This window comes from Drosophila persimilis, unplaced genomic scaffold (genome assembly GCF_003286085.1).
Source record: "Drosophila persimilis strain 14011-0111.01,24,50 unplaced genomic scaffold, DperRS2 tig00000579-arrow-pilon, whole genome shotgun sequence".
NCBI lineage: Eukaryota > Metazoa > Arthropoda > Insecta > Diptera > Drosophilidae > Drosophila > Drosophila persimilis.
This window is the reverse complement of record NW_020825322.1, coordinates 2,686,170-2,710,971: the sequence shown is the minus strand read 5'-3', so window position 1 is coordinate 2,710,971 and position 24,802 is coordinate 2,686,170. Positions and strand designations below refer to the sequence as shown.

The window sequence follows — 24,802 nt, the reverse complement described above, 5'->3', positions numbered from 1 at the left end:
GTACCATTCTTCCCTGAGTTCTATTTTAAGGCTTTTTCAAGATAAATTATGATAAGTTCGACTGAAAATAAACCATTTTATTAGTTTCGGCTTAAAAACTTAAATACAATTTTTTTAAATATTTATTACCATTGCGGTTTACCAATGTCACGTTATTTATACATGTCGAATGCGTGGAATATAGAATATAGAAAATAATTAGAATATGGAATTTATTAACATTAAACATTAGCCGTATTTACTCAATAGAATCGAGCCAGATTTCTGTCATAACTTGGTTCTAATCGAATGCTTCACAAGAGGCAATAGTCCATGGGCTTGGTTCAAAATAAACTTGATGGAGCCCGTTTACTGTACGTACTCTATTACAAGTGAACAAAGATAGTACAAAATATGCAAAAATCGAGTTTTGATACATGTATGAATATGGATGCCTACGTTCCCACCACGAACTAGTTCTTTAAAACTTTCTTGAATCTAATCAATGTCTCCAGATGATCATCCGAGGCTGAAATGGTGGTCCGTCCGACCTGCGACCTGGGGGTCTTCGAGCACCGATCGGCGGTCAACAAACGACAAATTGATTTACAGCCCCCAGCTGCCCCACAGAGAGAGAGAGATAGAGAGAGAGAGTTACGCTAACCGTCCAAGACCAAGAGCTTTGGCTCTCCCACTCTCCCGCTCGCCAGCAGCTGTTGGCTGTTGGCTGTTAGCGCTTTTTGGCTCTTTTGCCAAAAAGTGATTCTAGACGGCACATAAAAAGCTCGGGTCGGCGCGCACGCTTAAACAGTTCAGCAAAAGATACGTCTGTCTGTGGACCCCGACCGACGAGGCGATCGAACGAACCGAAAGATACAAATTCAATATCAAGTGTGTGTGTGTTGGTGTGTGTGTGTGCGAGTGTGTGTATGTGACTGCAAGAACAAGAACAAACGTAACGACAACAATAACAACAACAACAAAGACAGCTAGACAGACACACAGACAGAGACATGGCCAAAATCGTGCTGTGCCTGTGCCTGGCCCTGGCCCTGGCTATGTCCCAGGCCCAGCCCCAGGCTCCGGTTCCGGTTCAGGCCGTCACCGAGTCGCCCGTGATGGTGGAGCAGTCCACCGAGTCCCCCATAGCGGATATGGCCCTAATTGGTAGGCAATGCAATGCCCGGCCTTAGAGCCGCTTTCAGATCCAAAAAAAAAACCACTAATTTTTTGCCTTGCGCTTTTTTCTTCCAATTTTTTTCATGTGCCAAACAACTTTGTGAATGTTTTTTCTTTCGAATATTTTTTTGCTGTGATTACGAAAATGTGAATTTGGATGGTGTGTAGAGGATGCCCCCATGGCGCCAAAGAGCCCCACGGAGAAGCCACCAGTGGTTATGGAGGCCATGGAGCAGCCCAAGGCCGAGGAGAAAGCCGACCCTCAGCCCCACACCGTGGCCGATTTCATCATCCACCCACTGATCGCCTTCAAGCCCCGCCAGGCGGCTCTCGACGAGCTGCAAGGTAAACAGGCAAATGCCGGCTCCAGCCCCACCCCCGCCTCGCCGGGCACTTGGCTGTTCGGCATGAATCCCGCCCAAGGCCTGGGCTCCTCCTTCTCAACGCTGGCTGGCTCCGTGTCCGGCTGGTTCAACGATCGCCTGGCCGCAGCCGGCCAGCAGCTTCCTGGTCTCGTCGACACACCCGTGAGGGAGTCCACTACCACAACTAGCACCACCAGCTCCACGACGACGCAGCGTCCGGATATTGTGGTCCGTGTCCAGCAGCGCCCGCAGAGGGGACAGCGTCCAGCGCAGGGTAACAGCAACCGCAACGGAAACGGAAACGGCAATGGCAATGGCAACGGCAATCGTCGTCGCCAGCGTCCCAATCGCTTCAACGATCGCCCCAACAACAGCAACAACAATCGGTTGGACGACTCCTTCGAGGATGATGACTACTACGACGAGGATGACTACTTCCAGGGCAACCGCTTCGACGAGGAATTCGATGACGAGGAGGCCGATGATCTGGCTCTGAACGACGAGCAGTCGCTGGAGCAATTCGAGGACGATGACGAGCAGTCCGTGGAGCAGCAGCAGCAGAAGCCCCGCCCCCAGCAGAAGCCGCGCCGCAAGCAGCAGGCCCAGCAGTCCAGCTCCCAGCGCAAGAAGGTCACCACCCAGCAGGAGGCAGTGGCTCCTGCCCCAACAAAGCGTCGCCAACAGGTGACCCAAAACAAGCCCCAGCAGCACCAGGACGACGATGACGATGAGGATGTCGAGGAGGATGATGACGAGGAAGAGAACGAGAGCGTGGACGATGATAGCGATGAGCAGTTTGCGGCTCAGGCGCCAGAGCCGACCTTCTTCGGGCAGTCGGGAACGCGTCGCTCTCAGAACCAGCCCAACTTCATCCAGCGCGGCCAGCAGAGCCTGATCAGCCAGATCCGGCAGTTCACCCGTGGCCAGAGCCCTGCCGAGCTGGGTACCAATATCCGCCGCACCTCCCAGTCGGGATCCGGAACCTCCAGCTCTCTGAAGGCGCGTCGTCCCCAGCAGACCACACTCCTCGTCAATCGCAACGGACAGACCCTTTATGTGGCCCCCGAACTGCTGAACCTCGGCCCCGCCTACCCCTACGCCTACGTGCCCAGCCAGACCAAGAAGCAGCAGCGCCACCCCGTAGGACCCTACCCCCAGCCCCCGCTCACCGTGCCCATTCGTCGGCAGGGACGACCCACGCAGTACATCACCATCCCCTGGAGTCAGCTTGGTCTGTCTCCGCCCGAGCAACAGTCGATGGTCTCCCTGGCCGAGGGCATCCAGGCCCAGCCCCTGATCCTCAACATTCCCCAGAGCGCCATCAACCCGGTGCGGGGATCAGGATCCGCCACCCAGCAGCAGCAGCAGAAGAAGAAGAAGCGTCCCCAGCTGACGGCCTCGGCGGTGCCCCTGCTGGCCGAAGCCTCGCTGATGGACATCTTCCAGCCACCCCAGATCCCGCCCTCCCGCACCGACTCGACCAACAAGCCCAACTCCGGCCAGCCCGTCCTCATTGCCGCCAAGCCCGTGAAAGCAGGCGGCTCTGGAGCCGCTCTCCTGCCCACCCGGATCCGTCCAGGCACAATCGTTGAGAAGGCTCCCGCCGTCGAGGCCATGGCCAGCGAGATGCAGCCGATGGACCAGCCCAGCGAAATGAAGGAGAAGGAGATGATACCGATGCCGATGGCCGTCTCCACTGAGGTGCCCCAGGCCAACCAGGATCAGGAATTCATCCTCGTCGGCGATGACGATGAGCCGGGACTGTCGCGTCATGTTCAGCCCGCCTACGGAGATGCCCGCTATGTGTCCTACGGCGACTTCCATCCCTACTTCGATCTCCTCCACCAGAACCGTCGTTTTGCCCTGCGCAAGAGCGGACGATCTCTGGAACCCCAGACCGAAGAGAAGCTGATGGAGGATCAGGCTGCCAAAGAGCAGCCTGCCAAGGAGGAGCAGATCAAGGAGGAGCCGACCAAGGAGGAGCAGATCAAGGAGGATACAATAAAGGAGGAGCCGACCAAGGAGGAGCCGACCAAGGAGGAGCCGACCAAGGAGGAGCCGACCAAGGAGGAGCTGACCAAGGAGGAGCCGACCAAGGAGGCTACCAAGGAGGAGCCAACCAAGGAGCAAGACCAGCCTCCAAAGAAGGAGCAAGAACAACCTCCAAAGGAAGAACAAATAGTGCAGAAGATTGAAGAGCAGCTCCCAAAGGAGGAACAGCAAAATTCTGCATCCGATAAGGTCTCCGAATAATTTTAGAGTTACGAGAAACGAAAAGACCGAAGAATGAATGAAGAAATGAATAATGAACAACAAAAATCAACCAAAAAAGCGATTTTCAATCCACGTGAAACTTCAAAACAAAAACAACAAAACTAAAGAAATAAATTTTTTTTATGTTTTTTTTTCTGCGTGTGTTGTTGCCTGAGATGAAAAAGCCCAAGTCGAAGCCCCGAAAGAGATCTGAGAAGAGAGAACGATTGAGAGAAATGTATTAGCATAATTTCAGGTATTTCTTTTGTTTTTTGCCAGTTGAAAGTTCAAGCCAAATCGGGAGCATTGTGTTGTTGCTATTTCGAACCTCGATAATGAATTCCGATGTGAGATTTTCGTGTCGTGTCAAGTGCGTTGACCCTTCGCATGGAAGAAGATGAGGAGAAGCCGCAAAGAGACAAAAATAACCCATAACGATGGCATATTAATGGGGCCCGTGCGCTTTGACCGATTTATATTTCTTTCATTCTTTTTCTTGTTTTGCTCATTCTTTCTTGAACAGATTCCTAATTAATTCCATAATTAATATTGGCCTGGAACGAAAGAAAGCCAGCGCCGAGGTCATGCATAATTAATCTAGATAATCTGGGGACTGTTAAACGGCAACCGATAGATAGATTCATTTTGCGATTCATGCTCAGACTAAAGCCGTTAACTAGTTGATTGATTGCTTGATTGAACGGTATTCAATGTAGGTGCAATTGCTTGATAGCATCGATCACAGCAACCCTGAGTTTCTGCCTTTCATAGCCAGCAGCTTCTTAGAGCATGAAGAAACGTTTTACCTTCAGTGGAGTGTCATATCAGGCATCTATTTACATTAAAGAAGGAGTGTTTCTGAGAATGAAAAGCTTTGAGCTTTATAGAAAGGATATATATGGCCATCAAGATCGCAGGAAAAGCTCTGAAATCATTCAAATGAGCTTTAATCGAGGAATACTTTTGGAAGTACGACAAGGGCAATATCGAAGTGGAATATCAGGCCATACTCACACGCATCGAAAATACTCGTATAGGAAATTCTCTTACAGCTTTGTTCACGCCAACGATGACCCCCCGAGGGGACCATTTAGCCAGTCAAGCGCTGCCAACACTCTCCTCCCCCGTAGATCTGTGATCTGAGGCTTGGGCATGGCCCCTGGCACTACGCGTCGGACCCTTCATTGGACACTGGTCTATCGGAATTTGCATAATCATGCTCCATGCCGGTTGAAGCAGCAATCATTTGGGACAGTATTAGGCCAACATGCGAGTGCTTGAAGTGGACGCCAGAGCATCGATCGCCGACACCGAAGCGGAGCCCACAAAAAAGAGTTGACAACATTGTTCCATTCGTCACAAAGGGGGGAGGAGGGGGTCATTACCGATCGGAAAATTAATAATTCTATCCAACAAAAACGGGGTGAATGATCAGCCAAGTGGTCGGTCGGTCGGTCGGTCGGTCTGTGGCTCGCTCGTTGCTGGAACATAATTTCGAATCTCATAAAGAAATCCAGCGAGCCGCCTAACCGTAAACATTCATTCTAATTCATATTCATATTTACACATGTGCAGATATGCAGATAGATGCTCGGATAAATTCCCCAGCGAAGAGGTCACCGGCCACCTGCCACCGGCCACCGGCCATCGGGCACCTTCCAAATTGGTTTTCCATAATTAATTCTCGATTCTGTGCAAAAAGATGCCGCTCTGGCCCTGCCTGTCTCTGGCTCTGGCTCTGGCCCGGACGGCGTCCATTGAACTTTCAACTTTCTGCGCGGTCCGCAGCCCCGACCCAGACTTGCCCTGCCCAAAATGTTGTGATCTTTTCTGCTCGGCCCATAACTAAGGCTTTAATCAATTTATTAGCCATTTGGCAGAGCTGGACAGCAGCTTTCTTTGTGCCGTTTCTTTTGCCTATGTTTTCGCCCTTCCCGAAGATGACTTTTGCCGCTTTGACAAACGCTTCTTGACCCCACACATTCTTATGGAAATGAACCCTAATTCACCTCTCCGTTTCTTGTTCGTATTAGAAATTTTTTGCAGTTTTCTCCGACGCCTGTTGCCATGCGGATTCGGCCCCGGCATCGAAACTACTTCGATAAATACCATTTCAGGAATATCTTTCAACTGAATGCTTAATAAAATATGTCTGCTTTTGAGTGCAAATATAAAATTTTAAATAGAATTCATCCTTATTGAATTAAGCTATTTTTTGCGAAAAGAAAATGCCATATTTTGCACAGACTGAAAAGTTCGAATGGAAAAATGAAAAAATTAAAAAATATATAATTAAGTAAATCATTGGGTAATGGGGATGAACGAAGGTACTAACATCACATCCCCTGTCAAGGTTCTGTCTCAGAGTGGACTGAGCCCCAGATGGCATCCATTAGGGCCAGTTGGAGACAGTTGATACAGATGCCAGGCTCTGTAGCTCGAACGTATGCTTGAATTTCGGCAGCATCCCACGGATACGGACGAGAAGATCATCAGGTTTGGGGTTACAGCGCCCTGACCGATAATGAATCCGCGCATTTGGTGTTTCCTGGCCAGGGCCAGGGCGGATTGAATTGAATGAGTACCTCGCAGAGCCTTTAATATGTACAGTGTAGTCTTTAAAGTAATTCTTATTATAATATTTCCAAAATAAATATTAAACAAGTTAAGTATCATAAATGCAAGCATCTTCCAGAAGGATTCTGAGACCATGTACTTCTGGTGTTAGAGCGCGTATAAATAAACGAGTATTTCTCTTTGGTTCTGTGAACCTTATATAACATCAAACCATCATGTTTTTATATAACTTATTAAAATTTTGTCAAAATCTGGCACAGAAAAGAAGCTGAATGATGGCGTATATTGCGTGGGAAGGGTCGACCTAGGTCTGTCAGCCTGCCAGCTTAAGATCCAGATTTATTGGTGATATTATTGATGGGGCTTCAAGGGTATACAAACATAGGCCTGGTGTATTTAATTGATTTAAGTCCAAAATTGATTTAAAAGTATATCAAATTAGTTTTAATAGATTTCTGGCTTCTATTATATTTTAGAAAGTTTTCTTTCAAGCTTATAATAATAGAGAGACTTAATAGAGACTGAAAGAAAATGTAGCTTATCTACAAGAATTTATCAAATAATCTCTGTAAAAACAAAAACAAAACGTGTGCCACAAAATATAACCATATCTAAAACCCGAGGCACTGAATGACATTTCCCCAAAACTTGTATCTAACAAATCACGAATCTTCAATTCTACCTTTGAGAAATCTAACTTGCTCTGTGGCCGGAGCAGAGGTCGCCATTCCCTCTACAGATGATTAGCTCTGTAAGATGCATTATCTTATTATATATTATAATGCATTATATATTATTGCCCATCATTTCACGCTTGGCCAGGAAATACCAGGACCGAGGACACATCCTCTCTGTCGGAGCTTTGACTTCCATTGGTGTTAGATCGCTTTGTGCTACTATGGAAATTACTGACAATTTTGGGCAATTTCTCTTATTCTATAATCTATGATCGTAGCTCCTCCTTCAAGCCCATTGCTTCAGCCAGCTGGGGCTGGGCCTGCTTTGAGAAAAAGTCATATTTCAAATCACAATGAGGGCCCTATACCATGGGCAATCAATCAGCAAAGGTTTCTTCTTGGTGCCGAGTCGGAAGGGGGTCACGGAAGGCACACGAGCAGCGTGCGAATAGTTGGCCATCTTGGCCATCTTGGCTTCGTGTGGCTTCGACCTGTGCGATTTATGAAGTGGTATCAGCGAGAGCACTCTTGAGCAGTATATGATCGGGGGCCTAGGCTGGTGCCCCAGCAGTTTCGCATGCGTCGCTGACTTGGGCAGCAGGTCCATGACTCGGCGGCCCATTGATTGGGAGGCTCTTGTGGCTTTGGGCATCTATTCTTGGCTATTCTTGGATGTTGGAGGCTGAATGTTGGATGATGGGCTTCTTCTATCGGCTCTGGTGCGTGTCTCTGATTGTTTTGTCATTAGCATGACGCTGGAGTTGCGTTGTGGCTGAGGCTGTGGCTGTGGCTTTGCCCGTGGGTTCAACGGAGCTGATTCGGGTTTGCCTTTTGGGCTCTGGTCATTTGACTTAAACTTTTGCTTATTTATTCAACTCGAGTCCCAGCTCTTTCTTTTGTTTTTTTGGGGTCACTGAACCACATTTATACCCATCCACGAAATATTTCGGTTCTTTTCTTTCTCTATTCTATTTTTCCATTTTTTTTTTGTGCCGGTCAAATTTCGCCACTTGAAATTATGCCGACATCGACCGCAATTAAGCCCAATTCTGAATATTCCATCTGATTCCATCTTTCTTCTCCCTCGTTCGGGTCCAGAAGAGTTCTTTCTTCCATTCTGCGGCGGCTAGAGCTTTTTCGCATAAAAACCTAATGCCATCGCAGCGAGCTGTACAGTTCTCTGGAACTTTGCTTACAATTAGGACCCATCCATACACTCACCGACTGATTCCAGTTTGTGCAATTGCTGTTCTGAGGATCGCCCACGCCTTCCACGCAACATGTCCAAGCTCGGTGCTCTCTTCGCCCTGAGCTGCCTGCTGGCCTTGGCCTTGGCCGAGCCACGCCTTCAGCAGCGCCAGCTCCTCCGCCATCAGCAGCAGCAGCAGCAGCAGCAGCTCCAGCAGCAGCACCCGTATCTCTTCCTGTCCATACCCAGGGGTCTACCCAATGCTGGTGCCGTTGTCCAAGGCTTTGAGATTGTTGAGGAGGCCGATGATGATGACGACGACGATGTGGCGCAGCCTGTCCATCCTCAGGATGATGATGATAATGATGATGACAATGGTGAGGAGCTCAACGACGATGATGAGGATGAGCTGGAGCACCAGCTGGGCCTCAACTTTGCCCGCCACGGCCAGTTGGTTCTGCTTAACAACCAGAACAAGAACCACTTCCAGGAGGACGAGGATATCGAGGATGATGATGATGAGGACGATGAGCCAGCCCAGGCCTTGGTTAACCTCCGCAAGACCCCCAACCTCAACCTCAATCTGAACCAGGCCAACGGCCAGCCCAGCGGCCAGCAGCTTCTGAAGAACGCAAAGCCCACCCAAATGGTGATCCCCAGGGATCAGGCTGGTGCCATCATGGTGCCCGACGGCATCATTGAGATCGAGGGCCAGAGCGTCGTCGATGAGAAAACTGGCAAGGCTGCCCTTCTCGTACCCCGTGCCGCTCTTGATGCCATTCCCGACGGCGCCGTCGTCGCCCTCATGGAGCGCTCGGCCTCCGCCGCCGACTCCGATGCCGTTGAGGAGGAGCGCGCCAACCGCGTCGTTGTCCGCCGCCGCAAGAATAACGGCCGTCGCAATATTCGCCGTCGCGGCTCAAACGGACGTCGCCGTCGTCGTCGTGGTGGTGCCTCCGGCAACAGGAGACGCCGCGTCGGTGGCAACCGTCGGCGCAACGTACGCGTAATCCGACCCACCAGCAACCGGCAACGCGGCCAGCGACGCCGCGGGGGTCAAGTCGTCCTGCAGGGCTAACGACGCCTTTTACCAGGAGGATTGAGGATTGAGGAGAGAGGTCCTTTCTCTGACGATCCCATTTCCATAGTATTATAGTTAAGAGCTAAGCCGAACCTCTGCACCTGACAAGAAATCTGCGAAAAATTGATAACGATTTGATGACGAAATAAAATGTGATATGAAAATAATCTATTTTTTTATTATTTGCCATCCATTTGGGGAATGACTGTTTGCAGGTAGAGCTCACAAATTTTCCAAGCTACATATTTATTTTTGGCATTGTACCCATGGCTTATACCCGTGACTAAGCTATATGGCGTTTACGTATATTCATATACACCTTTTAGAATATTTTGACAACAGATCCCAAAAAGTCGCCATATTGTGGTAAAGATTATTCTCCGATTTCCAACTTATTGGTTTTATTAATGGCATTCCCATTTATTCCCCATTAAGGGCTGGGTTTTTTTTTTAGAAAATGATAGGGAACAATTATTGAACAAAGCCACAGTTGAACTTCTATAACTCGAACGTCTGTGACTTGAATTTGATAGATTTCCAACTAAAATGGGTGGCAACAGCGTTTGAGGAGCACATTACGTCCAACTCTTTAAGTCGAAGTCCCCATTGGTGGTTCTTACATACATAAGTATATGCATTTTAAATTTCAAGTTAAGAAAGACTGTGGCAAAAACTCTGACCCGGTGGCACAGATTTATTGGCACTAACTGACAGGCAATTATGGTCAGGGAAAAGCCCAAAGCCTAACAAAATAAGTTTAAAGTTAAGTTCAATTAAATTCTATAAATCAGTAACGTGTTTGTGACCTTCAAAGCAAAAGTGCACAAAGAAAAGCAAATAGAGAAATTTATTATAATTATGGCAAAGACTATGGACAAAAAAATAATGTTCCGTGTAGTTAGAAGATGCAGAGGAAAGTAAAGCCTACTAAGTGGACCGATGAGGGCAATTGAGGGCTCCAAAACGGAGAGAAGTTTGTAGAGAAAAGGCATTCCGTGGCACATTACTCGGCTTTCAAGAGAGTGAATGTTAATAAGACCCAAGAAAGGGTTTCAAGAGAAGCCCATTTTGAAACATTTAAGGCACAGAGGAGACCACTCAGCAGGAATAGGAGGGACATATTGTGGTAAAATTGGGGTAATATGATCCAGGAATGCCATAGACCGGCTTTTAATGAAACCAAGGAGTTCCTTGGCTTTAATCGACCTTTCGGATATGGGGAATTCAAGCATAGCTTGGCACAAAATTACATAATAAACAAATGTATATTTTATATATTTATTATACATACATGTATGCACTTATATACTCGACTAAATTTGTCCTGATACTTCAATCTACGGACCTTTTCTAATTTTATTCATTTGATGTTACAAATATTTGAATTACATATTTCATAATTTCGGAAGAAGCTACATAGAAAAAAAATCTCATTGGACACCGCATATTCTAAGTAGCTGTAGAAGTATACTGGAAATGCACTTTAACCTAATGGATATTACTGAAATGACTATAAGATTTCACTAATTTTGTTTTATAATAATGTTGACGTATTACCAATCTTTTTTTTCTCAATTCATGTCATCTGAGAACTTCAATTCTACTGAACTGATAGTAGATCTCCATGCCTTACACTTATTGAACATTTACTGCTTACAAATCTGTTCAGTGGAGCAAAATATTTATTAATTAATCGATTAACAATCGAATAATACGAACCATATTCATCACCTTACCTTTACCTTTGAACATAAAAATTACACAATGTCTGATGTCTTTTTATTGGACTGGAAAGATTTATGGTATGATCAGGAGAAGGCAAGGATCAGTCTGACAATTGGGACAGTATAACTAGAACCCAACACAATTCCAGACATGATACGTATACAATTCCATACATATCCTTACGAAGAAACACTTGCAATGAAGGGGGGATGCCATTGCTGGCATTTCCTTGGATGTGTCCGCTGTGTCCACAGTGGCCGCAACGAAGAAACCAACTGAGTCAAGTGTGAAATAGTTTGTGACCGATGGTAGGGGTCAAGCTCTTCTTGTTGTGCCATTCTCCGAAGCTCTCCCAGTTCCAAGTTGAGTTCTCAAATCTGACGTCAATCAATCATTGGTTCAACTGGAGAGAATGTTTTGGCAAGCAAGAGAAATGTGTGGAGAATTAGCATAACACTCGTCTGCTGAACCATGGCCCCTGTTCACTTTGACCCGCCTGGGGCGCTTCTCGGCCCAGCTAATAGCACTGCCAGAGAGAGGGGTGGACGAGGTGGAGTGATGGCAATCGATCAACGGTTCTGACCAGAACTTTGACTTTGACGGGCTATATAATCGCCGGACTCTCGTCAGTTGTCAGTCAGTTGCGAGTGCCAGCTCAGAGACAACAAGTAGCTGAATCCAATCCTTTCCAGGTCCTTTCATCCATCCAATATCCAATATCCAACATCCAATCCGACCCAGAATGCACTGCCTGCTACAGCTGTGCTTGGCGCTGGCCTTCTGCGCCGTTCTGGCCCCGTCAGCCACTCTTGGTAAGTCCTCCCAGAGCACTCCTGGTCCAAGGGATACTACAACCTCCAATTTGCAGCCGAACGCCGGCAGAGCTATCGCCTGGGCCTGCGCTCCGCGGGCCGCCTCGAGGATGGCCAGCCGGAGGGCAGATTCACCTCCTCCATAGCCAACAAGTTCAGCTCCCTGAAGGGCACCACAACCACAACCACGGCGGCTGCGACAACGACCACAGTCACAACCTCGCCGACAACGCCCACAACCACGTCCCCTACTACTTCCCCCACCACAACGTCAGGTACATCGACTGCGACGTCCTCGCCGACTACCAGTCCAACCGCGACTACACGTCGGGCCTTTGGCAATGACAATGATGGGGACTCCGACGAGGAGCTGGCCCGTGCCTACGACGACGAGGAGGACGATGAGGAGCAGGCGGGCAGCGGCAACATGGAAGACGACGATGAGACCGACGATGATGATGACGAGTACTATCTGCTTGCCGCTGGATCCGGAGGCAATGCCGTCCAACAGGTGGAATCCAACTCCAACGCGGCCGTGGCGCGCCCCACCGAGCTGCAGTGGCGCCAGTTCCAGGCGGATCAGCGCAACCGTCGTCGCATCCAGCGTCTGCAGCAGGAGCACAACCAGCGACTGCGGGCCCTTCTGCGCCGCCAGCGCCGTGCCGACCGTCGCAACTCGCAGCGCGTGCGCCGCATCCAGAAGCAGAACCGCCGTCGCTCCACACGCCGCGACCGTCGCAATCGGAGCCGCAGCAAGGCCCAGCGCCAGCGCCGCCGTCGCAACAACCAGAGCCGCCGACGCCGTCAGCAGAGCCAGCGCCAGCGTCGCCGTCAGCGCCTGAACCAGCGTCGCCGCCTGCGCCAGCTGATGCGCCGTCGTCGTGGCGGTCGCCGTGTCGTCCGTTTCTAGGACCCTCGAAATCCGATCCCCAATTCGACTTTGACCAAGCGCCTGAAATAAAATAATATTGTATGCGAATCAAACGTTTATTCCCATCTCCAGATTTTCTGAGATCTATTTAGAGTGTTGGAATTGATTCAAAAATATTGGTGATCTAGTGAAGAAATGGCAACAATCTTTAAAGGTCTTGTATTAATTGCGTATTCCTGAACATCCTGAAGATCTTCCAAGCAGAGATCAGGGGCTACTACTAGTATAAAAGTATGCATAGTGCCATCTTATGGAAGGATTTATATTCCATATCTAATTGTTCTTGGAGACCAATTCCAGGAACTAATTAAGCTTTCATTGGATCCACTATTCCTCTGTACAACAGTGCTGATTGTTCCCCATCCGAATCATTAATGAACTGGATCTGTACGGTTATGTTGGGCTCAGACAGCGGTTCATTGACATCGACTACACTTTCGCCCTTAGGTAGAAGTCTGAGGAGATTCTGGCCTGACTCCATGTATGAATATGCTAATGCTAATCGATGGATCGATTCGCGAGCTATGCAAATGGGGAGCGATCGCTGCTGAGGTTACGAGGTTCTTGCGAGGGGTCAGCGGATTCGGCTTGGCTTTGGCTCTGGCTTTGATTATTTATGGCTTTATGCAAAACGACTTACATCTTGGTCTGCGCTTTCTTGTGCCCTTTCTTCGGACCACACTTGGACCAAACCATGGACCCACTCTATGGCATCCATCCATCTATCTCTTTTCCTCTTCCTGAGCGAGTGCGATTTTTGTTGTTGTAAGCGTAAGCGTTCGTAAGTGTTACATCTTTGAGGGCCACGAAGGGCCTTGGCGTTGTAAGTTGGTGACATATGTATAAATATGCCAGGCTGGGCCCTTCGAAGTCAGTCACACCGAGCCCAGCCATCGAGAGAGATTCGCAAGCAGCCAGATTCCGCCCTAGCCAAGCCCAGTAGAATCATATCGTCTAGGACATGCATATGCTCAAGGGATTACTCGTAGTGGTCTGCCTGGCAGCCATTGCCAGCGGTAAGTAGTGCTTACAGCTTGAGCCAAGACAACGAACCGCCAAATCTGAACCCAAAACACTTGCAGCAAAGCCCCACCAGGCCAAAAGTGGCCAGAACTATCAGCTCTTTGGCCGGCAGCGCGATGAGCCCAACGCACAGGGTCGCCTGAGTGCCACTCAGCTGACGGACATCATCAACAGCCTGAAGGGCACTACCACCACCACTACGGTGGCGCCAACCACCACCGGTACCGGTACCGGCACGACAACCACCAGTGTCACACCCACATCACCCACAACAAGCACTGGCACGAGCACCACCAGCCCCACCACCGCCAGCCCAACTGGAACAACTGCCACTGGAACTGGCACTGGCACCGGCACCGGCACCGGTTCCCGTCAGTTGGACAGCAATGATGACGAAGAGGAGGAGGAGTTCAATGAGCACCAGTTGGCCGGTTTCGAGCATGACGATGATGAGGATGCGGAGGGGGACGATTCCCATGCAGTGGCTGCCTCCGCCGCCCGGGCCACCCGCAACAACTCAAGCCGCCGTCGCCAGAACCGTCTCCGTCGCCAGCGCCGCCAGCAACGTCGCAAGCTAAACCAGCGCCGCCGTCGCCAGCAGCAGAAGCAGCAGCGCCGTCGCCAGAAGCGCCGTCAGCAGCAGCAGCGCCGTCGCAAGCAGCAGTTGAATCGCCAGCGCCAGCGTCGCACCCGTCGCCGGAACCAACGCCTGATCAAGCGCTTCCGCCAGGCCACGCCCAACAGGAACCGCCGTATCCGCGTGCGTAACTAATCCCAGAAGCCCAGACTCTCTGAACAGTCCATGTGACCCCATCCATGAGCACAAATAAAGAAAACCTACATATGACACGAACTACTACTGTCCTCAAAATAGAGGCCCTTATCGTAAGCTCAGGAATCTTTCCACAATATTGATTTGATCAAAAACAAGGCCCCGAAAACAAAACAAAAAACATTTTCAGTGCAAACTTGCTTGGGAGGACTACTAAGCATCACTCTGTTTGCTGCCCAAAACGCTTGTCCCCACATAAGTTCTTATGGAGAACATGAAGGCATGCCATCCATCTGTAGAAAATTGGTTCGCTATGGAACAGCTCCTAAAACAGCAGAAAAATTTGTGATTTCTTTGATTCAGCATGGGATGAATGGATATGCAATAGTTCTTGGAGAAAAATAATGGCTAGGTCCAATATAGAACACCGTTTCGAATCATTAGTCTGCACTGTAGCGAGAATCTGTACCAGAATCAATTCTAGATGCTAGATACTAGAACGAGGGTCAAACTAGTTCAACCACAAAGGGGCGATGGGCGATGGGCGATAGACCTGTGGCGATGAAGACGCTGGTGGTGTCACCGAAATTTATGCAAAAACTTTTTTAAATTTGCAAATTTGCGAAAAGAAATGATAATGAGACATTTTCGGCAAATTTTTGTTGCTTCTGTAGAGTCAACAGTAACTGAAGCGTTGAGCCCGGGTTGGGTATATAATCCCGAGTGGCCGCTGGCAATGGCACAGTCAAACAGCGACCTTCCCTAAGGCAGAGCAACAGCCCCGATCCAGAGCTATAGACAGAGACTGAGATTCAAACAGTACCAGCGGAGAAGGATAAGCCCCAAGTCGAGCCATGAAGTTCTTATGTTACGCTTTGCTATTGGTAGCCGCAACAGCCGTGGCCCAGGCTGCCGGTGAGTGACCCTTTACCCCTGATTATCGGGGACCACTTGATCCCTGGCCGACACTACTTTTCGGTTCCTTTTTACAGCGGAACGCAGCGATGAGGAGAGCGTCGCCCGGCTGAGATACCGCCTCTTAAAGCAACCAAACCAGTTGGAGGCCCGGAGTCTTAGCCAGCTGCTGGCCTTGAAGAACGGCACTCCCCCATGTCCCGCCCCAACAACCACTGGCACTACTTCCCCTACCGTCACCCCTACCACAACTGGTACTACTACGGGACCAACTACTTCAACAACCACCAGCTCCCCAACAGCAACAACAGCATCACCAACAGCACCAACAGCATCACCAACAACAACAGCCACCAGACGTGCCCTTACCGACTACAGCCAAGAAGATAACGATGACGACGACGGCGAGGATGACGACAACAGCGAGGACGAGAAGTATGTGGGCGCCTACAGGGCCAGTGCCAAAAACGACGATGACAATCTGGACAACGAGGAGGACAGCTTCGACCTGGTCGGTTACCAGCACAATCGCGCCGATTCTGGCCTCCGTCGAGGCGGCAGCCGCCCCGGCTCCGGATCCGGCTCCCAGGCTTCTAGCAGCGCCATCTTGAAGGAGTTCGAGTTCCGCCGCCAGCAGGATCAGAACAAAGCCCTTCGCAAGCGCCTTCAGGCCATGCGCCGGCGCAACGCCCAGAGCCGACGCCGCGCCCAGGCCAAGCGACGCCGCGTTCGCCGCCGCCTCAACAAGAAGCGCCGTAGTCAGGGTCGCCGCAGCCGTCGCAACCGCAGCCGTGCCAACCGTCGCCACCGTGCGGCCCGCCGCCGCCAGCGCCAGAACGCCAAACGTCGTATCCGTCGCAACCGCAGACGCAACCGCCGCAACTAGATCCACATCGGATATTTGGCCTTGTAGACCCCAAATGAATCAGTGATGAATAAACCGAATATACAGAAACACTCACTGTTGTCCAATTTTATCCCAGGAGGAACAGAGGAACACTCTGAACTCGGTGACTTTGAATCTCGCATGTATCCGAAACATTCATTGATCCACTGAAAATTCTCAGAGATGACGTCCACTAAGGGGCCTCTGTATAGATCATTCTAGGTCAACGAATATAAAACACTAGAGGGCAAGCCCACTGCGAGCTCCCGCCTCACTTTTTTCGCTTCGGTAGCTTGCACCGATATGAGTCAAATATCGGGCCAGGACGACGACTTAAAACTTTTTTATTTAAAAGAGATCCAATCATCCTCAAAAACCTGCAACATTACCTTTTCTTTGTACACCACCCATCATAACTTCCATAACTCGAAACACTATTATCCAAAGAAAACGTTCGACTTATGGACACTTCGACCCACAGAGTCTGACGAAATGTGCTCTCTAAACGCTGTTTGGACCCGTTTTAGTTCGAAATATAGAAAATTCAAATTCAAGGTATAGACTTCCAGAGCTTCGGGATCAGCGGGCCATAGAGCGAGATCATCGGAGTGATGATTCGAACCTTGACTCCTCGTTCAGTTGCATCCTTTATGCATCTACGGAAATCGGGTTTCATCATCATCTGAAACAGGTTTCTCCGATGATGCATCTCCATTTACGATTCGACATCTGATGAGCTCCGCAATAGGAAAAAACTTTTGAATTAGATGCATAATTCACATCAGCAAAGTTTATCATCCGCGGCCTCATTGCCTGAGAATGACGAGCATCGATGGCGACCAACAAACGATGTACTAAAGGAAACCAACATTTCGATATTCCAAGTCTCGGAAGGGAACTCCAATTTCCTCAATATCTCAAAATGAAAAACGTGAAAAAAGATAAGCAGGACCACATCGATAGCCACCTTGGCAAAGTCGAAGTGCACCCTTAAGGCCCTCGCTGCGTTGAATAATCGGCTTCAATTCTGTCCAGTGGTGCGGAATATTTTTCACAATCGATCTGGATGCGGCAGCTGACAAGCTTTACCCTGGACCAATTCAATAAGATTGCGATTGTAGAAAATATACATCGACTTTCCAGACAAAAGCTAATCGAAAGTTAGAATTATGGAAAGACTTATGAGAATTATTCCACAACTTACAAATATACAACTGAGTAAACAAACCAGTAGGCCTGACTTCGAGCTCCAAGACATCTAGAAGTCATCCGATTTTGCTTAACTTGGAATAGCTATTTTCTAAGCCATGGAGGTCATGGAGCCTCTGGCCGGGATTGTACACCCTTTGACCCGGTTGTTTCAATTATAAATTCGTTTTTTGGCCAAATTTGTTTTCACTTTTCGACCATGGCGTACGGGTATGTAACATTTGCCTGCCAGCCGCCTCTGTTTAGAAAGCGAACCTCCGAACCTCCGAACCTCTCCGAGCCGTTCCGCCTCAACGGACAGGGGACTGGGACTGGAACTGTGGCCGGACTGTCCGCAAAGATGATAAGCAGAACAAGAGGTTGACGACGAAGACGATGACGGTGAAGAACTTTGCTGAACGGGGTCCAAATAGCTGCAAGCGTTTTTTTTTTTTTCAGGCAAAATTCCAAAATGAATACCGAAATTCAATTCAATTCAATTGTGAATTGAATGAATCTGCGCGAATGATGGGCCTGGGCCTGGGCCTGGGTATAGGTCTTTGGTCTGGGGTCTGGGGTCTGGGGTCTCGGTGGTGGTGCTGGTGTATGTGTATATAGGCAAAAGTACACAGAGTGCCGAGCGAACCGTTGACTCCCTTGGCAATTTACCGTTGCCCAGAGCCAGAAGTGTGAGGTACTTTAAAGTCATTTGCATTTGGTCGGATCGGGTCTCGGGTATAAAAGGCATCCAGTTGGGGCGGTAATGTATCAAACATTCATTACCCATCCGGGCGAGAACACACGACTCCATCTCCGCCACCGCCGCCGCCTCCACCACCGTTCGGGTTGCTAGAAAAGTTCTCTGCCTCAGAGTAGTTTCCAACTCAGCCGCAACTTCGCCGCACAGTCAATGATGAAGCACCAAGTGTCCCTGGTCCTGCTGGGTTGCCTGCTGGCTGCTTGCCTCGTCCAGGCCGGCCCCGGTCAGGAGAAGCCCAAGTCGGCGGCCCAGCTGCTAAAGGCCCGACGCAGTTCCTACTTCAATGAGCCGGCCCTGGCCAAGTTCAGATCGAACGACGCCGATCTCGCCGTGGCCCTGGACCAGAAGGCCGACCAGGATAAGCTGACCGTTGGTGGTGCGGCGGCTCAGGGCAGCAGCAGCTCGACAGGCACCAAAGACGCTTCGAGTGGACGCCTCTTCCTGAAGAAGTTCCTCATGTTCAAGAACATGTTTAGCAGCAGCAGCCAGCCCGTGATCCCCATCATTATCACTGGAGCTGGCACTGGCACCACGGGCACCACCGGCACCGCCAGTCCCACTGTGACCGTCACTTCCACGGGTACCATTCCTTCGGCCACGGGAACCATCACCACCTCACCCACGACAACAGGCACAACCACAGCTCGCCAAGGCGATGCCCTACCCTATGGAGCCAATGCGGAAGACGACGATCCAGCGGATGCCGATGAGCCTCAGGCCCAGGCCTATCCCGGCGCCCTGGCAGCCAATGCCGAGATGCTCGACGAGCAAGCCTTGGAGGCAGCCCTTGCCGCCGGAGCCCAGGAATACGAGGTTGTGACCGATGCGGAGGTCCAGGGCACCGGCGCCACCGAGAGCAAGGCCACCCAGAACAACCTTATAAATCTGCGCCGCAAGGGAGCTCGTCGCGGCCAGCAGATAAGCGTCCGCATTCCTCCTCGCTACCGTCGCTACTTCAAGAACGGCCAGAAGGTGATGCTCAACACCAACCGCCGCCCCAACAAGCGCCGTGTGGTAAGGAAGCGCGTCCAGAACAAGAAGCTGCAGAACCGTCGCCGTGTGAACGGAGGCGGCAACAAGAAGAACAACAGGAAGAACAGGAACAGGAACAAGGGCAACAAGCGTCGCGTCACAGCCGTCTAGGCGGTGACACACAGAGAGAAAGGGTGAGCTACTCCCCCCACCCCCACCCCCACCCCCAGGCTCGATCGGAGATCATTGATCCCTTCCACACGAACAACACACAGATTTTTTTTTCTAATTTATTGTAGCTAATTTTTGATTTGAAGCCCCACTCTATTTGGGCATACACAGAATAAATGAATTCTTTTTGAAAAGTATGTACTTGACCCACATTTATGTAAATTTGGATAGATCGCAAATGGTGATGGTGATCGCCATGATGGGGCGGAAAATATGCCCCCGCAGGCAGTTTTCGTATTTAAGACAGTGGCCCGCCTCGGGCCGAGAACAAACATGGATTGCTTGCCGTTCTACTACTTGATGATCTTGTCGATCTTCTTCGTCGCTTCTTTCGACGGCAGTACAGCCGCCGGCTGCAGTGGTAGGCTCCGATTGAGAGCCAGCGATGTGGCCAAGGCAGAGGCCCAAATTGATCTCAGTCAACTGAGCGAGAAGCAATTGCAGCAGTTGGTCCAACAGTTGGCCGTTCTACAGACCAAACAAGAAGAAGAATCGCTTGAGGATCAGGACTTTGAGGACCTACAGCAGGATGAGGACGACCATCGGGGCAGCAGTCGACCCTGGAACAAGATCCAGCGCATAATTCGTCGCCAGTTGGTGCGCATACCGAAGCGTTATCTCAAGAAACTACTCCGCCAGTTTGGATTGGCTCGAAACATCGGTGGCAGTAATGTAAGGGCTGTGGACTTGGCTCCTCGGGCTGATGAGTACTATCTAATACCGCTGGAGTGAAATAAATGATACGACTATTCATAACTACATTTTTTCAGTTTTGGGGTTGCTTCCAAGTGGGACATTTTCGGGAATTTTTGGGAAGTCTTTGAATTAATTTTGAGGCTTGTTAGCTTTCATAAAATGTCCCCATAGTTTTTCAGGCTTCTCACTGTCGTAAAGTTGTCTCTCGCTGATCATTTAGCGTTCGTAGAGTGGACCTTTTTCTATAAGAAATGTTATCATTCGAACTGTTCGGCTAACATTGGGCTATGATAAAGCTTTCAGCATAAGCTTTGTGTCAAATAAAGCTGTAGTTAAGCTTTCACAGAAGCTCCCCATCCATCTGTTATCTAACCCAACCAGCTGATCAGCGCTGCGTGAACGATAACTATTACTACCACAGAGTCACATTCAGCCAGAAATCAGAGTTCAGAGTGGCGTGTTGTTTTGTGCTGGATTTTGAATCTAATTGAAGCTCTTGGCATAATGACCGGCGGAATACTTGCGGGAAAGGTGGCATTGGTCACAGGTGCGTGTCGCTCAGCTTTGCAACAAATTTATTCTATGATTCTTACCCCGTGTATTGCAGGCGCCGGATCTGGTATTGGGCGTGCCACCTGCCGTCTGCTGGCCCGCGATGGTGCCAAGGTAATCGCCGCCGATCGCAATTTGCAGTCTGCCCAAGAGACAGCCAAGGAGCTGGGAGCAGGACGATCTGCGGCTCTGGAGGTGGATGTCTCCTCCGCCAAGAGTGTCCAGGGAGCCGTTACCGAGGCGCTGCTGAAGTTTGATCAGGCCCCCAGCATCGTGGTCAACTCGGCGGGCATAACACGGGACGGCTACCTGTTGAAGATGCCGGAAAGGGACTTCGACGACGTGTACAGCGTCAACTTGAAGGGCACTTTTTTCGTCACCCAATACTTTGCCAAGGCCATGATCGAACAGCAGCTGGAGGGCGGCAGCATTGTTAACCTCTCGAGCATTGTGGCTCGCATGAACAACGTGGGACAGGCCAACTATGCGGCCACCAAGGCTGGAGTGATCTCCTTCACGGAGGTGGCGTCCAAGGAGTTCGGCAAGTTCGGCATCCGCGTCAACTGCATCCTTCCCGGCTACATTGACACACCCATGGTGGCCGTAGTTCCGGAGCCGATCAAGCAGGAGGTGGTACAGCGCTGTCCGCTCGGGCGCATGGGCAGGCCTGAGGAAATCGCTGAGGTTATTGCCTTTTTGGCCTCCCAGAAGGCAGCCTATGTCAATGGCGCAGCCATTGAGGTCACTGGCGGCCTCAAGTGATCCAGGAGCTAGGGGGTAGAGCTAGAACTTTGCATTTATTTGTTATAACATCATTCAGAAGTTGTATTCTTAATAGAACTGATCTTGTGATGACCTAACAAGGGTGTAATCTCTTAATAGGTTGAAGATACAGCTGCTCCCACGTAGCACCTGCCACCTGTTGCGGCCCTGCTCAAATTGGAACGAACATGATCGTTGCATCGCCACCTATGGGCGAGCTTCTGTGTTAATTGTAGAGCTTTCCGAACTACAGACAGGCGGTTAACAGCGCATGCTTCTCTCAAGCGAACAGCACTGTTAAACAACTTAACAGTGGTGTGTTCTGTTGAATTTTTGACTGCGTAGCATGAAAGATCAATGTTTGGCGTATTATTTTGTATTATTTTAACTACTTTTGAAACATGGGCTTAAGCCGGAAAGGGGGGGTCAAATTTCCCCCAGTGCAGACCATTAAAAAATAGGATGTTTGATGTTTGTTCTACCTATAATAGTCTTACCTATAATAGTCTACGGAATACTTCAGGATAGGTACGCAGAGGACACCATTCTGTTTTTTTTAATCAATAAACTTTATTACAATGTTGCAATTGTATTTATTATTATTATAATAATATATTAATATATAATAAATAATATATTAATAATAATAATATAAAATATATTTTTTCGTTCGTTTTTGAACAATTTCATGAATCTTGCATACTTTTAGGCTACATTGAAAATAAAAGGAAATATTTGTACATATGTAGACCTGCAGTACATACATATGTAAATGTATGTATGTAATATGTAATAATAGTATTTATTCGCTTGGGATGAGAATCATAATAAGGTTGGCAGATCGGATACCAGGCCAAAACGCAGTCCTCTTTCCGCCCAACCGACCGAGGGGCGCTGCTGCTTGACGCGCGACGCGTATAACCGAACTGGTCGAGTTCAACCAGGAAAGATATATGTATAAATGTTAGACCAATATTTGAGGATTCGAAATTTTAGCTAAATTGAACTAAAAGAGATAAGCATGCATTCTAAATACAAATACTAATACATACTAATTACGGGAAAGGTGTGCTAGTTTTAGTAAGTGAAGAGGAGGAAGGGTGGCTATTTCTGAATACTTAACCTCTTATTTGAATGGTTCAAGCCTAATTCCAGGACCTAGTGATTGAGGATCTACTTACCACGCGATGGGCTAGGACTGTTGTATTGCACGAGAAACATTCCTATTAGACGTCTGAAGCCGAACTCTCTCTCTCACTCTCACTCCCTCTCTCTTTGTCTCTGTCTCTGGGAGCCTTGAAACCACCTTGATTGTTTCGGTCGGGCCCCCGTATCCATCGAAAAACGCGACCCCGACCCGACCCGACCGAGCGACCATTCAACCACAAAAGGACCATCGAAGTGGGAAATGGAATTCGTGACACAGCTTGTTGTGGTCATTGGGGTGGCACGGGGTCCTTTTGCGGAGGGTTCTCGAATGGGGTGTGGGTTGTGGGGTGTGTGGAACCACCGAAATGTACAATATTAATATATTTCACAATTCCCCAGCTGCTAATTAACTCAGTTGGAAGCGTACACATGCACACACATGCACACAGATACAAAATACCCACACATACATAAATACAAGGCTGTCAACCGACACATATGTTTGTGGAAGGTGGTGGAGGGCAGGGGTGAGTGATGAGGGGTAGCTGCAGAGGGGATCCTGGGCTGTGGTCGTGCGTGCAATTTAAATAATGAAGACATTTTATTAATTCAAGAAATTCAACTCGCCCATACTTGAATACGGCCCAGGCCCGCACACCCATAGATACTTCCGTACACAAACATTGACATATTCATAGACACACATACACACACCACACACACATAGCCACACACGCGTAGAGTAGCAATTACAGCGGCAGCCCAACATTAAGCAACCTCCCACCACAGAAAACTTTCCAGGCATTTGGGGCTATGGCCTCAACCTAGCAACCACCCAGCCACCAGGCCAACCGCCCAAGCAGCACCCAGCAGCCCACACACCCCTTATTTCTGAATGGCTTTCTAGTGCGCTTCCCATTTCCCATTTCCCTGCTTCGTTTTTAGTGCATAGTGAAAAACAAAACATTTGCTAATCATATGAAGGGGGGCAAAGTTCTAGCAAAGCCTCAACCTCTCTCCCTCTCTCTCTCTGTCTCTGTCTCGTTCCGCCAAGCTGAGGCCGTCTCTTTCCACCACGCTGTAGCCGTCTCTTTCCAGCAATTAACAACGCAGTGCGACACAAGTAGCGACGACAAGCCAACACTTGAGCCGTAAACCAGCCCCACACGACCCCAGGAAGGACCCCACAATCCTCCCACCTTACCACACCACAGCACACACCAGGCCCACATTCAACACAACCGACTACCGACCCAAGACCCAAGACCAGGACCAAACCCACTCCATAGTTGGAGCCCTGGCACTTGCCATATCTCATGTTAATGAAATCGTAACTCTTCGTGCGCCTCGTGTCCGTTTTTTGTCCCCTCTTTTCTGTCGCCCCAGCCCAAGGATGACTCCCCTAAAAAGATACAAAAAGAAAAGCTGAGGTGGCTCCGAGAAGGATGGCTCCTCAGATCGCACGAATTCACCGGACAATGGAAGAGGGGAGAGGGGAGAGGTCTGGGATTGGTTGGGGATTGCTTTGGGATTGGTTGGGGAGCAGAGAGAGTTCTTCCCACTGAAAAGCAGCAGGGCTATGGAGGAGGAGCAGGCAGGAAGTCGTGTGCGAACAAAAGGTGCCACAAAAGAAACCCGCCTGTCAACGCTTCGAACAGTAAATACTCTGAAGGTGTACGGATTGATAAGCACAAATATCTGTACAGCTCTGAGACAGTTTTGTAAAAACGAGGAGCAGAATCATGGTAGTCCCCCCTGGATAGCTTTCACTGCAGCACACATCCATCTCTTTTATTGTGTGCGATCTCAAGAGCGTCTCCCTTTTGCAGGAAAATGTCTTTTATTTCGAAGGCGAATTTCCATGGATGGTTCTGCCTTGAGAGCTTTCACTGTGCTCTCCCTCTGCCCCAGCGCCCCATTCTTTTCGGCCTTTCTTCGTGAGTATTGGGCGGCCTGCGATCTCACGTGTGTGCGTCCAGCCCAGGTTTCAGGTGTTCTCCCCCGAACAGCATTCCAGCAACAAAGAAATGCTAATTAACACAGCTAACCGCAATTGCAACTTCCTTCTGACTAAGTGCACGTATGACCAGCCCCCCCACTCCATGCCACTCAATTCCCAACCTTTTCC

General features: G+C 49.4%; 8 protein-coding genes across 8 annotated transcripts; all 8 read left to right on the top strand.

Annotated features, from left to right (window-relative positions):
• Positions 1-992: 992 nt before the first annotated feature.
• Positions 993-3,776, top strand: LOC6598488 (probable serine/threonine-protein kinase kinX). Its single transcript, XM_026990477.1, has 3 exons — positions 993-1,004; positions 1,077-1,146; positions 1,327-3,776. The coding sequence occupies exons 1-3, from the start codon at positions 993-995 to the stop codon at positions 3,774-3,776; spliced, it is 2,532 nt and encodes an 843-aa protein (XP_026846278.1).
• Positions 3,777-8,310: 4,534 nt separating this feature from the next.
• On the top strand, positions 8,311-9,297 carry LOC6598490 (protein MLN51 homolog). Its single transcript, XM_026990548.1, has 2 exons — positions 8,311-8,754; positions 8,857-9,297. The coding sequence occupies exons 1-2, from the start codon at positions 8,311-8,313 to the stop codon at positions 9,295-9,297; spliced, it is 885 nt and encodes a 294-aa protein (XP_026846349.1).
• A 2,470-nt stretch (positions 9,298-11,767) lies between these two features.
• LOC113566144 (PH domain-containing protein DDB_G0287875) lies at positions 11,768-12,747 on the top strand. The gene is made up of 2 exons (XM_026990476.1): positions 11,768-11,837; positions 11,894-12,747. Exons 1-2 carry the CDS (start codon positions 11,768-11,770, stop codon positions 12,745-12,747), a joined length of 924 nt encoding a protein of 307 aa, XP_026846277.1.
• Positions 12,748-13,719: 972 nt separating this feature from the next.
• LOC6598492 (putative uncharacterized protein DDB_G0274435) lies at positions 13,720-14,563 on the top strand. Its single transcript, XM_026990475.1, has 3 exons — positions 13,720-13,784; positions 13,851-14,113; positions 14,168-14,563. Exons 1-3 carry the CDS (start codon positions 13,730-13,732, stop codon positions 14,561-14,563), a joined length of 714 nt encoding a protein of 237 aa, XP_026846276.1. The 5' UTR covers positions 13,720-13,729.
• Positions 14,564-15,417: 854 nt separating this feature from the next.
• On the top strand, positions 15,418-16,364 carry LOC6598456 (uncharacterized protein DDB_G0287625). Its single transcript, XM_026990474.1, has 3 exons — positions 15,418-15,478; positions 15,556-15,771; positions 15,829-16,364. The coding sequence occupies exons 1-3, from the start codon at positions 15,418-15,420 to the stop codon at positions 16,362-16,364; spliced, it is 813 nt and encodes a 270-aa protein (XP_026846275.1).
• A 2,101-nt stretch (positions 16,365-18,465) lies between these two features.
• On the top strand, positions 18,466-19,455 carry LOC6598457. The gene has a single exon (XM_002023649.2). It carries the CDS (start codon positions 18,466-18,468, stop codon positions 19,453-19,455), a length of 990 nt encoding a protein of 329 aa, XP_002023685.2.
• A 333-nt stretch (positions 19,456-19,788) lies between these two features.
• On the top strand, positions 19,789-20,247 carry LOC6598458. Its single transcript, XM_002023650.2, has one exon. It carries the CDS (start codon positions 19,789-19,791, stop codon positions 20,245-20,247), a length of 459 nt encoding a protein of 152 aa, XP_002023686.2.
• A 411-nt stretch (positions 20,248-20,658) lies between these two features.
• LOC6598459 (estradiol 17-beta-dehydrogenase 8) lies at positions 20,659-21,525 on the top strand. Its single transcript, XM_002023651.2, has 2 exons — positions 20,659-20,758; positions 20,819-21,525. The coding sequence occupies exons 1-2, from the start codon at positions 20,716-20,718 to the stop codon at positions 21,523-21,525; spliced, it is 750 nt and encodes a 249-aa protein (XP_002023687.2). The 5' UTR covers positions 20,659-20,715.
• The last annotated feature ends 3,277 nt before the right edge of the window (positions 21,526-24,802 follow it).